The sequence below is a fragment of the Opisthorchis viverrini genome (assembly GCF_000715545.1).
Source record: "Opisthorchis viverrini unplaced genomic scaffold opera_v5_63, whole genome shotgun sequence".
In the NCBI taxonomy this organism is placed as follows: domain Eukaryota; kingdom Metazoa; phylum Platyhelminthes; class Trematoda; order Opisthorchiida; family Opisthorchiidae; genus Opisthorchis; species Opisthorchis viverrini.
In genome coordinates, this window is record NW_008751719.1 from 1687961 (window position 1) to 1699960 (window position 12000).

Below are 12000 nucleotides of genomic sequence, written 5' to 3' on the forward strand. Positions count from 1 at the left end.
AATCACCTAGATTAGCTATCGGATACCAAATAACCTAGATACCGTCTATGGCTTTGTTAGTGAAAATTATCACTCCACCCCGCACAGTGCTTATTCGCAGTGAACAGCTAATGCTGGAACGTTGTTAACCACCGACAGATGCAAAGAAGATAACAACCAAATAGTGAATCCACGTTTTTAACCAATGGCTGGTAAAACGTATATATTTACTCAATGCCAGTTAGGGTGCGAGCAGACACTGGAATGTGATAGTCAATCTGAAAATAGGATGTAAGCTTTGGGTTTAAAAAGAAGTCTTAACGTTCTCTGGACCAACGATAGTATCTACCAAACAAAATTTTCCGAAATGCCCCGCGGAAATCTGGTGAAAATATAGTGTATATAACTGGGTTCAGTAGAGAATTTGAATAGCCAAGCCAGAGGATAATGTCACCAGTAGCACGCGATGGCTGCCACTTTTCATAAAAAGGCGAAACGAGAGCGTTTATGAAGAAGGGTAGCCAGCAAAGCATAAAACATCCAGTTATAATTGCCAAAGTCATCACGGCTTTTCGTTCCCTTTTGTTTTCTATGCGTTCACGTCTTAATGCTGCAGCCGTTGCGGATAACTCTGTCTGGGTACAGACTGGAGGAGTTTCGTCGGCGGACTTTTGGTGGTGAATTTCATTGTGTTGCTCAGCTTCCAGAGTAAGCGGACTTGGGGGACATTGTCCCGCTAGTAGAAGGCTTGCTTCAGAAGCTCTGATCAGGGTACTCGAGGCGACTTTTGACTCCTTGACCATTTGTTTTGCATCCCCGTATTTCTCCCGAAAGTTTGGTGAGGCCTGCCAAAATTCAGCAGCGTTTTCTGATAGACCTCTTCGTGCTAGCCTCCAGCGTGTCATCTGTTGGCGATTGCAGGAGTTTCTTCTCAGCAGACTTCGAAATAGTTTACAGAGTGCTGCTTTGTATTTTGTATTATACCAATCAAGCGTTATGCTGGAGTGTTTGGAGTGTCTGTGTATTTCGGAGCTAGATGATGACCAGTCACCCGGGCCGTCTGATCGATCTGTTCTTGATTCTGAACTATCGTCACCTGAATTGGTAGAGTATATGGTCGGACTGTCCAAAGATTTTATATTGTACCAGCTCACCGGAGCAGAATGACAGACACCATTCCAATAATGTTTGTGAAATATACTCAAACTCCGGTTGGCAAACAACGGTTCTTCCGGATACGAGTCCACCGTGAATTTTGGGAGTGGAGAGTCTTTCCGCTGCATTTCCTGTATATTCACAATAGGTTTAATTTGCTTCTCATCACAGTCTGACGGATCCGTGGATTTCTGATCCCGCGGCGTCACCACATTGGTCAAGTCATCCAAACTCATGATAACATCTTTTGCTGGATTTGTTTTCCACCCATTAACTCTATTCAATTCTGTGTTGGAAGACGAGTGGTAAGCACGAGAACTGACGGTGGCAGATAACTGGTTTGTTAAATATGTATGTTCCGTATGTCCACACCCTGGTTCGAGATGATTTGACATTGGTGGTTTTTTGTAACAAATGTGACAACATTTGAGGAAGCGATCGATAGAGGATGGCCGTTCCGCATTGTTACCTTCAACTTGTATCTTGGGAACATGGGATCTAGATGCCAATTTGCTAACGCAGTAAGGCTTTCGAAATGCGGATTTACGAATGCGAGATCTAGCTACAGCATAAATACGCGCATAAATTCCGATCATGAACAACATCGGAACATAGAATGCACCAACAGTGGAAAATATAGTATATCCATATTCTTTGTTGATTGAGCACACCTCGGTCATGTTGGTGCTGACTCCATTAATCCAGTTTGTAATTCGGGCATAATCAAACCGAGCCGGCAGTGAAATCAGCAGGGATAGGAACCAGAATGCGGCAATCATTATTCCTATGCGTCGAGCAGTTCGACGGCGAAAGTATTCTGCATTAGTCACTGCCCAATACCGATCAAGTGCGATACCCACCAAATGGAGAATGGATGCTGTGCAACAGAGGACGTCGGAGCAGATCCAGAAATCACATATTGACTCTCCTGCAAAAACGCATAAACAAACAACTCAGTCATAAATTTGAAAATAAAAACTGCAGTATCTGAGTGGACGTAAAAGTATGATTATCATCAGCCCCATCAACTATGTTCTTGTTCATTCAAGTCGACCATCCAGAAAGTAACCCAGGTAAAAATCAACGAATCGCATATATTCCTCTATAAACTGAAATATGGGCTAAGCTCACATGCATTATTTAACGTATACTTCCGCTGCGAAGTGTTGAAAACTCCAAATCGCGCACAAAACGTAGCCAGTCCTAGAAACTCAGCAAACCACAGGAATGTAAGTGAATGCAGTAGTCGATTCATCATCACCGGTCATCCGGAAATTGATGAGATTCTATTATTAGCCTCAGCAGCAGCAGGCGGCTAGACATTTTTGAACGCACGGTGAGTGTAGCTGAATTCGTTTAACACCCTTGTTAATCGTCCCTTTTCTCGAATGGTCTGTTTATCATGTGCCAATTTCTTAGAAATATGAGGGTGATTGCGACAAAAAAGCCAATATAGTCAAAATCTGTTTTACTTTATTTCACTGTTTGTCAAAAGTTAAGTAAGCTGTACGTAATACCGGAGATTCTGATCCATTAGGGATAGTTAGATATGTATGGGACAACCTGTGAAGGAATTTGGCTGTCAGGTATTTCCTCATCAGTCTTATCAATGAGGTAAGATGCCCAATTTTCAGCCATTGCAATAAAAAATAATTGGGTGATGGCCATTTGGATGCACATGTTTAGGACCAGAAAGAAAGATCTCGGCAAACTGATCAAATTCACAAATAAAAGAAGGTGCTCACATGTGCCTGGAAATAGCATGCTCTTTCAACATCTCACGATATATGTAATACCACACAGGCTGAATGGGCAGAATATTCTGCACTGTTTTTTTCTCCGAAAATTCTGGCTGATATTTTTCGGTTCCTTGCACCATATAAAAACTATATTACTATACCAACTAACGACTAGTTAATCGCCAATAAATCGGCCGATGACACAAAGTTGTTTCTTCAAACAGAAATATTCCGAAAAACCTGGTAACCGTTTTACTGAAATTACTAATGATGGGAACTGCACGATTCTTCCAACAACAACTTTTACCCTTACGATAAAAAACAAATGAGACTTCGCGATTTGCGAAAATATCTGATATATCTCAGCCTCTATCACCAAAAATGATGATGATCTCCGTAGCGTTTGTGCGTATTTCGAAATAGCACTTTACTCAAAATGGCTGTGCTATATCTGGTTTTACTCACTCCAGTGAACGCGTGTTGTTGGCTTGGGGAAACCCGTGACATGATAATTGTCAGACTATTTGCAATTGTGAACTGCTATTCGATATTAATTTTGAACGCAATCAGTTTAATTTTCATGAAGGAAACTACCCACAAGGTTACTGAAAACTCTTCAATAGCCCACGACCGGATTCGCCCTTCTTGAGCCTCATCAGGTAGGCGCAGTCCCCGAGTTTTCATCAACCTCATGTTTCACTTGATCAGTGAGTTACTGTTCAAAAATGCAAGTAGCCGCTACATTGAAGATAACACTTCAGGTGAAAGAGGTAATGCCCGCGCAAGCTAGTTTGAAGATGAATGACCGGATGTTAGACCATAACTGTTCGTTAATCCAAGCGTCGGGTGTTTTCTTCCGCTGCGCATGCCTTGATGATCTCATTAGGCATGAAATCTTTGTTCATTATTTTGGACATACATCTGGGCTCGTGGCTCGACTAACATGAGGACCTCTGGAAGAATCAGAGACCGTCATGAGGAAGCGCTGTAGTTATGTAGATGTCAGCGATCATATGCGTTCCTTAAATGTTTGCTGCAGCCGAAGTTCCACACAAACTAACTTATTTTGATTTGCATTAGAAAGGATTTTGTACATCCTGAAGGGCATCCGTCAGACGTTGTCCATCAAAATATGGCAAAGTATTATAGGAAACTAACTGATTAGCTACACAAACGCCGTTATTTTTCAGTAACATTAACCCAAATCAGCTGGAATATCTAAACCCATCTTATTTTGTTAGAGAAATGGGTCAGTATGGCGCTGTGAGCCCACAATTTATCCGAGGGTTTTGTAAATAAAGTAAGGATTGAGCCTTATGACAGAACGGATTGTTCTCGGGCGACTATTTATTTAGGATCTAAGGGCAAACAATTTAAGGGCTAGAGAAATCAAATCCAAAATGGGAATGCGACTAAATTTGTCAATAGACGCAACCAGCGCATTTGCGAAGAGCGTTGAGTTATGCATATGAGCAAAAGACAGATTTTTCAACGGCACTAATAGTTGTGTTTTAAACTTTGTAAATTGTTTTTGGAAAGTCGGATAATTAGCATTATATTTAGACATAGGTGGCTTGCTTAAATTGTTGGAGCTTCGAATGCTATGGGACATTATTAATCATACATGTATGAGAGTTGTTTACAGCAAGCCAAACGCAAAATTTTATTGCAGCTACTTGATAAGCACCAGGAACAACACCTACATAAGTATTACTATAAGGGGAGAATAAGTTAATTTTCGAACAAATAGAACCAAGAATCTGTAGGTTTCATTTAAACGAAGCAGTTAGATTTCCAAAGATTGTTTAAGTACAAATCACACAGCAATATGTTTTTCGAAATATTTCAGTGGTTCAATGCCAAAGCGGACCATCATCCAGAGGAAGCCCTTCATGGTCAAAGTAATTTAGCTGTATATGCCAAAGAATTTTAGGCCACGTTGAAAAAAGACATAAAGAATTGTTTTTAAAAGAAATAATAATTCTGGAAGACGAGAAGTTGCATCTTTGATGCTTCAATTCACAAAAACGGATAGTAAAATATCCGAAAGCACTTGCTCTCTATTTTGGGCCCGGTAACTCAGCTTTCTATAGTGAGGAGGTATTTATGTTCAGCATTCTTCTAGTTCTAACGACTATGCTAAATTACATTCTCAAAATAATTTGGAAGAATTTGTGCGCCTGTGGCGTGAATATAAATGAAGCCTCAATTTTCACACAGTGGCTGAAATTGCGTTGGCCGAATAAAAGTTATTCATTTGCATTTACAAATATTTGGCAATCCCTTATATGGAGAAGGTTCCTTCTGTACTATAGAATTACCCTCTTGTGTAAAGCCATCCTAGATTGAATCTCAGTACAGGTATTTTGAGCAAACTGTTTTGGATCATTAAGGATATGCGCACAACAAAAGTTGCCCTATTGGTTCCGTTCCAGATATTTGTGAATGCCTAAAAATGGGCATTTTCAGGACCTGGCTGTGAAAACGCAAACTTGCACATTTTTCACAACCGTAACCCATTTGAGAGAAGAAACTCTGTGAAACATCCTCAGTTTTAGTGTTTGACGGATTGGAAAATCGGCGCCTCATATGAAACATTTTCTTCAAAATTTGTTTGAAGTAAAATATTTCCGTCCTACTCGTCTTCTGGGCATGTTCCAAGCAGATAAACTATGTCTAGGGAGCCCAACACAACAAAAGACAACTTCCATTTGCATTCGTCAACGTGAAGAGAAAAGAGCGTGCTTTTTCCGTTCCGTGTCAATGTTTCAAATCGCGAGCAAGTGATTTGCATACAGATGAGCGAAAGCTATCCTACTTTTGTTTTGAATATCAGAAAACTTGACTACTGAACGTCGAAGAGATTCGCTTTTTATATTCATCCCGAGAAAGTTGTTCTTAAAATTCCTCCATTGTATTACAGTCAAGAATATTCGAGTAATTTTATTTGAACAAAATTCAAAAGTCCACAACATAAACAATCAAAATGTGTATCAGTGGTGGGATAGCAGCTGGGAATTCTCCGCCCACCGGCCAGATACTCTACTAGATAAATAAAGGCTGGACTAGTCCCGGATGTTTCCTGAGCTTGTACATTGGTTCGTCAAGCTTTGGTTCAGTCAAGTAAACATCAATATTGTCAACGTCAACAGCGCATTATTTCTATGGCTTTTGAGGGTTCTACTGCAGACATAACCAGCATTTCTTCTAATGGGTATGAATCTAACGGGAAAAATCACTTTATTGAATAAAATCAAACTGGATGGAGGAGTGATTCAAACTTATGATCTTTTTGACTTTTGAAGGTGCACCGTTTCAGCTGGGCTACTTGCTCACGTCGCGGAGATGAATCCATACAATTAATTTTAAGCCAAGATACATGAGAATGCATATATCTGTTATGACATACGCTGACATGCAAGGATGCCAAAGCACCTTGCAAATAAAAAACACATATATTCAAAACAAAATCTGCTAGCACTACAAGACGCGTATACTGAAGAAAACAATTTCACTCGCAAGGTGTAATCCGATAACATTATTTCACTAGTTCACTGGGTACAGTGTAACGGATTTTGCTTTTAACTGTTCAATATATTTGAACTGCTGATTTTGGCTCATTTTTCATCAATAACTTTTTTCCCTAAAATGCATACCAAAGGCGTCCTCTTTACAATCTGGTTTATATATTTACTAAAGCAGGTAGATTCACCTTGGCCAAGGTTTCAGTTACCTCTTTGTAAATGCAAAAAGTGTTTTGCACTTAACAAAATTCTAAAGGTAATGAAGTCAAGCACCATCATGAATGGCATTGCAATATTTTTTACAAAATCCTAGCATTCAACAAAACTACTAGCAGGTGCTAAAACAAAACATAATGCATCGCGCATTGCTTACACAATTTGGTATTTTTCTGCTCCCCATGCTCCCCACACTGTGGTTCGACCGGAAATGCGCACAAACCTAAAAAGTGTTTCCTATAAAACCCTACCAATTAGCATTATTGAAAAATCCTCTGATGCACACTCTACATTTGAGATTGTCAGAAGTGAAGTCTGCGGGTAAAAAAGATTATTATATAGTAAGATTAATTTGTAAGATTGAACCCAGTGTGCTACGTCTGACAACCCCCTGGATATATAGATGCAAAGAAAACCAAGCATCAGTCACTCGTTATGTGTAGATAAAGCTAGATGAAATAAGATGAGAAGTGCTGATTGTACTAACTCAAAATAATGCCGATTACTGCAGCTGGATAATACTGCCCCTATTCTCTAGCTTTTAGAAAAGTTTTTAGGCAGATCGTGTTTTATTGATCTTGTGGACACTGAATATTTTATCACACAATCGGACAAACGTGTGTCTATATCCATAAACTATGATTTACTGCATAATTAGGGCTGATGATCTTTTTCCACAACTGCGCGAATTGTTTATTGAGGCACAACTGGAAGGGCTCGCATCATTTTATTATATTTCAATAGTGTCAATTGTCCAAAGAGTGCGATACGACGGGTCATAAATTTCAGTCTGAGGTGACCACTGTCAGCTGTTTTTTGAACACTGAGAACTCAAGACCAATGTTGTGGAACTATAAACCGACCAATAGATATATTGCTAATTCTCATTCTTCGGAAGCAGCACATTACACATAGTTTTGCAAATAGATGTGTAAATCCCAATAAGAAAATGACGCGTTGATTGTTAGAGGTTTCATGCTATAAATGTACCATTAGTAACAGTACGATTTTTGCAATTTAGCGTCCTCCAAAATAACAAACGTTCTGTATAGTTTCTAATAACGCTCCTGAACTTAGGCGGTAAGGTTTCCCGTAAATTTTCACGCTATCAGCGCATCTCAGGTTTCTCGTAAATTTTCACGCTATCTTACTATCCAAATCCTCTACTCTACACTGAATGAGGGAATTGTAGCGAATTCCAACATTGCACAGGCCTACAGAAAAATCCCCAAATGTTGCAAAATACGACAAACTGTCAGCATATATGAGTAAAAACTTAACTTGGTGCGTGGATTAGAAAATACTTATATGCACGACAATCAAATACACAGCGGTTCGAAGAGTTTTCGAAAACGTTTAAAAAGCTGGTTTGTTACGTTTGTGGTGATAAGTCTGTGCCTGAATACAAGAAGCGTAAGACCTGTGGGCTAAATGCGGATATAACTCAACTCTTGTAGAAAGAACAACTGGTGAAAAATTGTCGAACGAAGGAGACCGCGAGTACCAACTCCAAGGTTTTTAAAACGTAGTACCGAGTCCTATTATTCGTCGGAATACCTAGAGTTGTGTTGTTGCGGTAAACAGGAGTGCATCTCTAAATAACCAATACCGCGAGTACCAACTCCAAGGTTTTTAAAACATAGTACCGAGTCCTGTTATTCGTCGGAATATCTAGAGTTGTGTTGTTGCGGTAAACAGGACTGCATCTCTAAATAACCAATATGTTTGACCAAGGGGGTTGCAGGACCATTGGTTGTTCTAGTCCGTTACTTCATCCCACCAATTTTCTGCTCTGCTCTAATTCAGCGATAATTCCAAGGGACGTCCTCCATTATTTGGACGTGGTGAAACGGTACTTCTGTTTTCTAGAGGTTGTTCGAATAGTAGTGACCTAGCAGTTTGCTGGAAATTTGGACTACATCCCAGCAGCGCTTTGGGTGAGTCGACAGAACGCAACACGTCAGAGACGTGTCGTATCAAGCTGATGACGCCTCTGTCACGTCGGATATTCTGTGCGTTGCCGTTTAGCTGCAAGGGTGCCTTTAAGCAAAGAATGGGGAAGAAATTGGATTTTCATCGAACATAAGTTGCATTCAGTCTGGTGCTTTAAGCAAAGACTGGGGAAGAAATTGGATTTTCATCGGACATAAGTTGCATTCAGTCTTTAAAGACTGTTTAAGTTTTGGAGCTCATGTAATAGGATCATGTAATTATGATTGCGCTGATGTTTTAGACTGTTGCTACGTCAAATAAAGAAATAAAATCGACAAACAACGTCAGTCTGTTAACAGCAATGGAGTGATTACTCTATGAAACAATATAGCGTAATGTGAGTGACTCGCAACTACAGTGGATGTTTTCGCATTTTATGATGCATATCTGAATAATTGCTGTTTTTAAAACGACAAATTAGAAGTGTTGGTACGACTCACAACGGATTGATGATTAGGAGAAAATGAAACAAATAAAACTCCATGTCAGACTGTGACACCAAAATGATACAGATAAGAAGTTTTCCTTTTGTGTAAAGGATCGAACGGAAACCCACCATTGGAACGGTAAACTAAAGGAAGCGGCAACATATATGTTCAGCTCAGTTTGCGTTTCCTCAAGTGATGAACAGCCGACGAGGAGTTCTGATAAAACGGAGACGCTTTCGTTGTGAAGGTTAGTGTATTTGGATGGAAACGAAATGGTAATTAGGAAGAATAATGAATCCACCAACACAACACGCCGACATTACCGACTATTTAACCCGCAAAATTGCCTGTAGTGAATATGGCAGTTACAGTGTTCTAATCGCAAAATTGCCTGTAGTGAATATGGCAGTGTTCTAAGCTCTTCACACCTGGCTGAATATAGTTAGGTTACCATGGAATCTAGCTGGAGAGTAAGTTTTATCCCTCTGCACGCCTCAGTTTTATCTCGCGCTAAGCAGGTTATCTGCATTTAGCCTATGGTATAGTCTCGAGTAATGGTGTATAGGTGGTGGAAGAGAGCTCCAATAATGGTCTGACTATTGTACCCTGAATGGAACCGTATCTACCTAATTACACCTAAAATGTTTGCTTAAGACTTGCTGCCTTTTGTGTTGTAAATTGCCAACGCATGACCAGTTCCTCTAGAACTTATTCTTGTTGAGCCGTGGAAAATCTGTAAAGAAAACCACGCAGACAGCGATTACAAATGAAGTTCGACTGTAACCAGACAGCCCGAAGTTTGCCTGAACATGCTATAAATTGAAACTTTTTCTCGATTTTGACGATTTCCAAGCGTAACGAAAGTGAAGATCTTGGAGTCGAAACAACAAAAACGCGCAAGACGATGCTTATTAATAATCCTGAATCAGCAATGTCCTGCTCACCAGTGAAAGTTCAGATAACTGGTGCTCTGGTGGACTATAGTTTAGTATGTAATGTAATTGCACCTAGCTATTGGATAAACATTTTTCGAGCAAAGTACACTAGTGAGATCTTCGATGTAGCAGTAATTTAGTTAGTAAATTGCTAGTATGAGGACTTCTTCATATATCCCCTTGCGTTTTAGTTATTTGCTGCGCTTATCATTAAAATTAACCCACAAATACTACTTGATTTTTCATAAATAGCTGGGAATTTGTTGAAATCAAAGCTCAGTGCCGAAAAAAGGTGAAATTCATAACAAAAGGCGGAGTTGTGGCCATTGGTGCACAAGTTCTGTTATAGATGCTCCAGAGAAAATAACACGTTAATGACGCACTCTTCTGACCTCACAAGAGCAATGGGCCGTACGAAGATTATATTCGTAGGCAAATATACCATTTTTCATCCTTTCGGACTAAATCGGTTATCGTGGACTGACCGCCATCTGGCAGAACATCCCAGATTGCATTACAGTGATATGGCGCACCTGCGTTCTTATCAAGCGAGTATGCTCAACGTTCACCTTCGTAATCACTGATTAAAATACACATGTGTTTGTATCCTTCATAAAAATCCGATGGCAGTTAGGATGAAGACGAATCAAAGCAAGGTCGACCGCCAACATTGAATTACGGGCTAGAGAAAATGACGTATTTTCCAACGATACAAAACAACTGTAGTCGCTTTAAAACTCTCATACAATAAACTATTTCATCCTCACTGGCCGCTTGTCTCCGATAATTTCAGAGATAGCTAACTTCAATTCTGTCAGTCAACAAAATGGACAAGGGTGTCACTGAATTAATGAGGAAGCAGATGATGAGCTCAGCCAATCATTCTTGCACAAACACGGCAATGCGTATTTCTAACAAGATTCGTCACATTCCTCGCAGTTGAGGAGAACCGTGAATATGAATTAAATGGCGGATATTTAGTTGACTTTGTTCTGCCAACGCAAAATGTTTTTAACTCACCGAGCCACCAATCTAATGAGACTTCGGACACGGCCGATATAGGCATTGGCAGAGTGGCAACCATCAGATCCGCTACGGCCAAGCTGAGAATAAGGTAGTTGGACACACCCTGTCAAGGAAAAAAATAAGTGAAGCGGAATAAACAGAACACCGTCACGCAACAAGCAAGCTGGCTTGAGTGAGTCTATTGGGGAGAAGATAAATGCAAGGGTTTGTTGACATTTAAATTAAAATTTCCTAAAGTTGATGGCATGAAGCAAATGGCGTCGTGCGGAAGGACGCTCTTTACCGTTCTGGACGCTAATTCAACTGTCACGAAGATTGCTTCAACTCAACTCAAGATCAACTTATTCTGCTGGAAACAATCAGATTTTCAGGCCATTGATAGAACCTAAAAATTAAGCTTTTCCTCTGAGCGCTTGCTAGCTGATTTGGATACTAAAAGAAACATAGGCGTCTTAAAATTTAGGCTTCTAGCGGGTAATTTTTGCTAAACTAATCATAGATCAAAACTAGAAACGCAAGCAATTTCGAAGCCAATCATTGAATCAAAAAAAACGCTGCACTTTTTTGCGTAGCATATTTGAACGGTGAACCACATTATATCATCCTGTGTACCGAGCTTTTCGTCGTTATTAATCTGGCTTATCATGGTTATCACTGTAACCCAGAGCAGTCACACTTGAATTGAATGTTCATACAGGCCTGAAAGTCGCAATATCGGAATGTACTATATACATCCATCACTGTATGTTTGTTCTGCATTTGCACTCTAACGAGCCCTGTTTGGTCTGATGGTTTGAAACGTTATTTGAAATATCTTTAATAACGTCCTGGTATTTGAACCAATGCAGCTCCACTGAAGTTGCGCAAATTACTCTGAGTCGGGGACTCATTGAGAAAAAAATGCGAAAAAGACAAAGCTGACGGGTGATTTTAACCAAATTTATTACATGCAGATAAATACTTTTCATTCGGTAAATGATCAAATATTGGATTAGTTTCGTGAGAA

General features: G+C 39.8%; 1 protein-coding gene across 1 annotated transcript; it reads right to left on the minus strand.

Moving 5' to 3' along the window:
• Positions 1-296: 296 nt before the first annotated feature.
• Positions 297-11097, minus strand: T265_04058 (hypothetical protein; the record flags this gene model as incomplete). The annotated part of the gene is made up of 2 exons (XM_009168693.1): positions 297-2062; positions 10989-11097. 2 exons carry the CDS (start codon positions 11050-11052, stop codon positions 297-299), a joined length of 1830 nt encoding a protein of 609 aa, XP_009166957.1.
• Between the last annotated feature and the right edge of the window lie 903 nt (positions 11098-12000).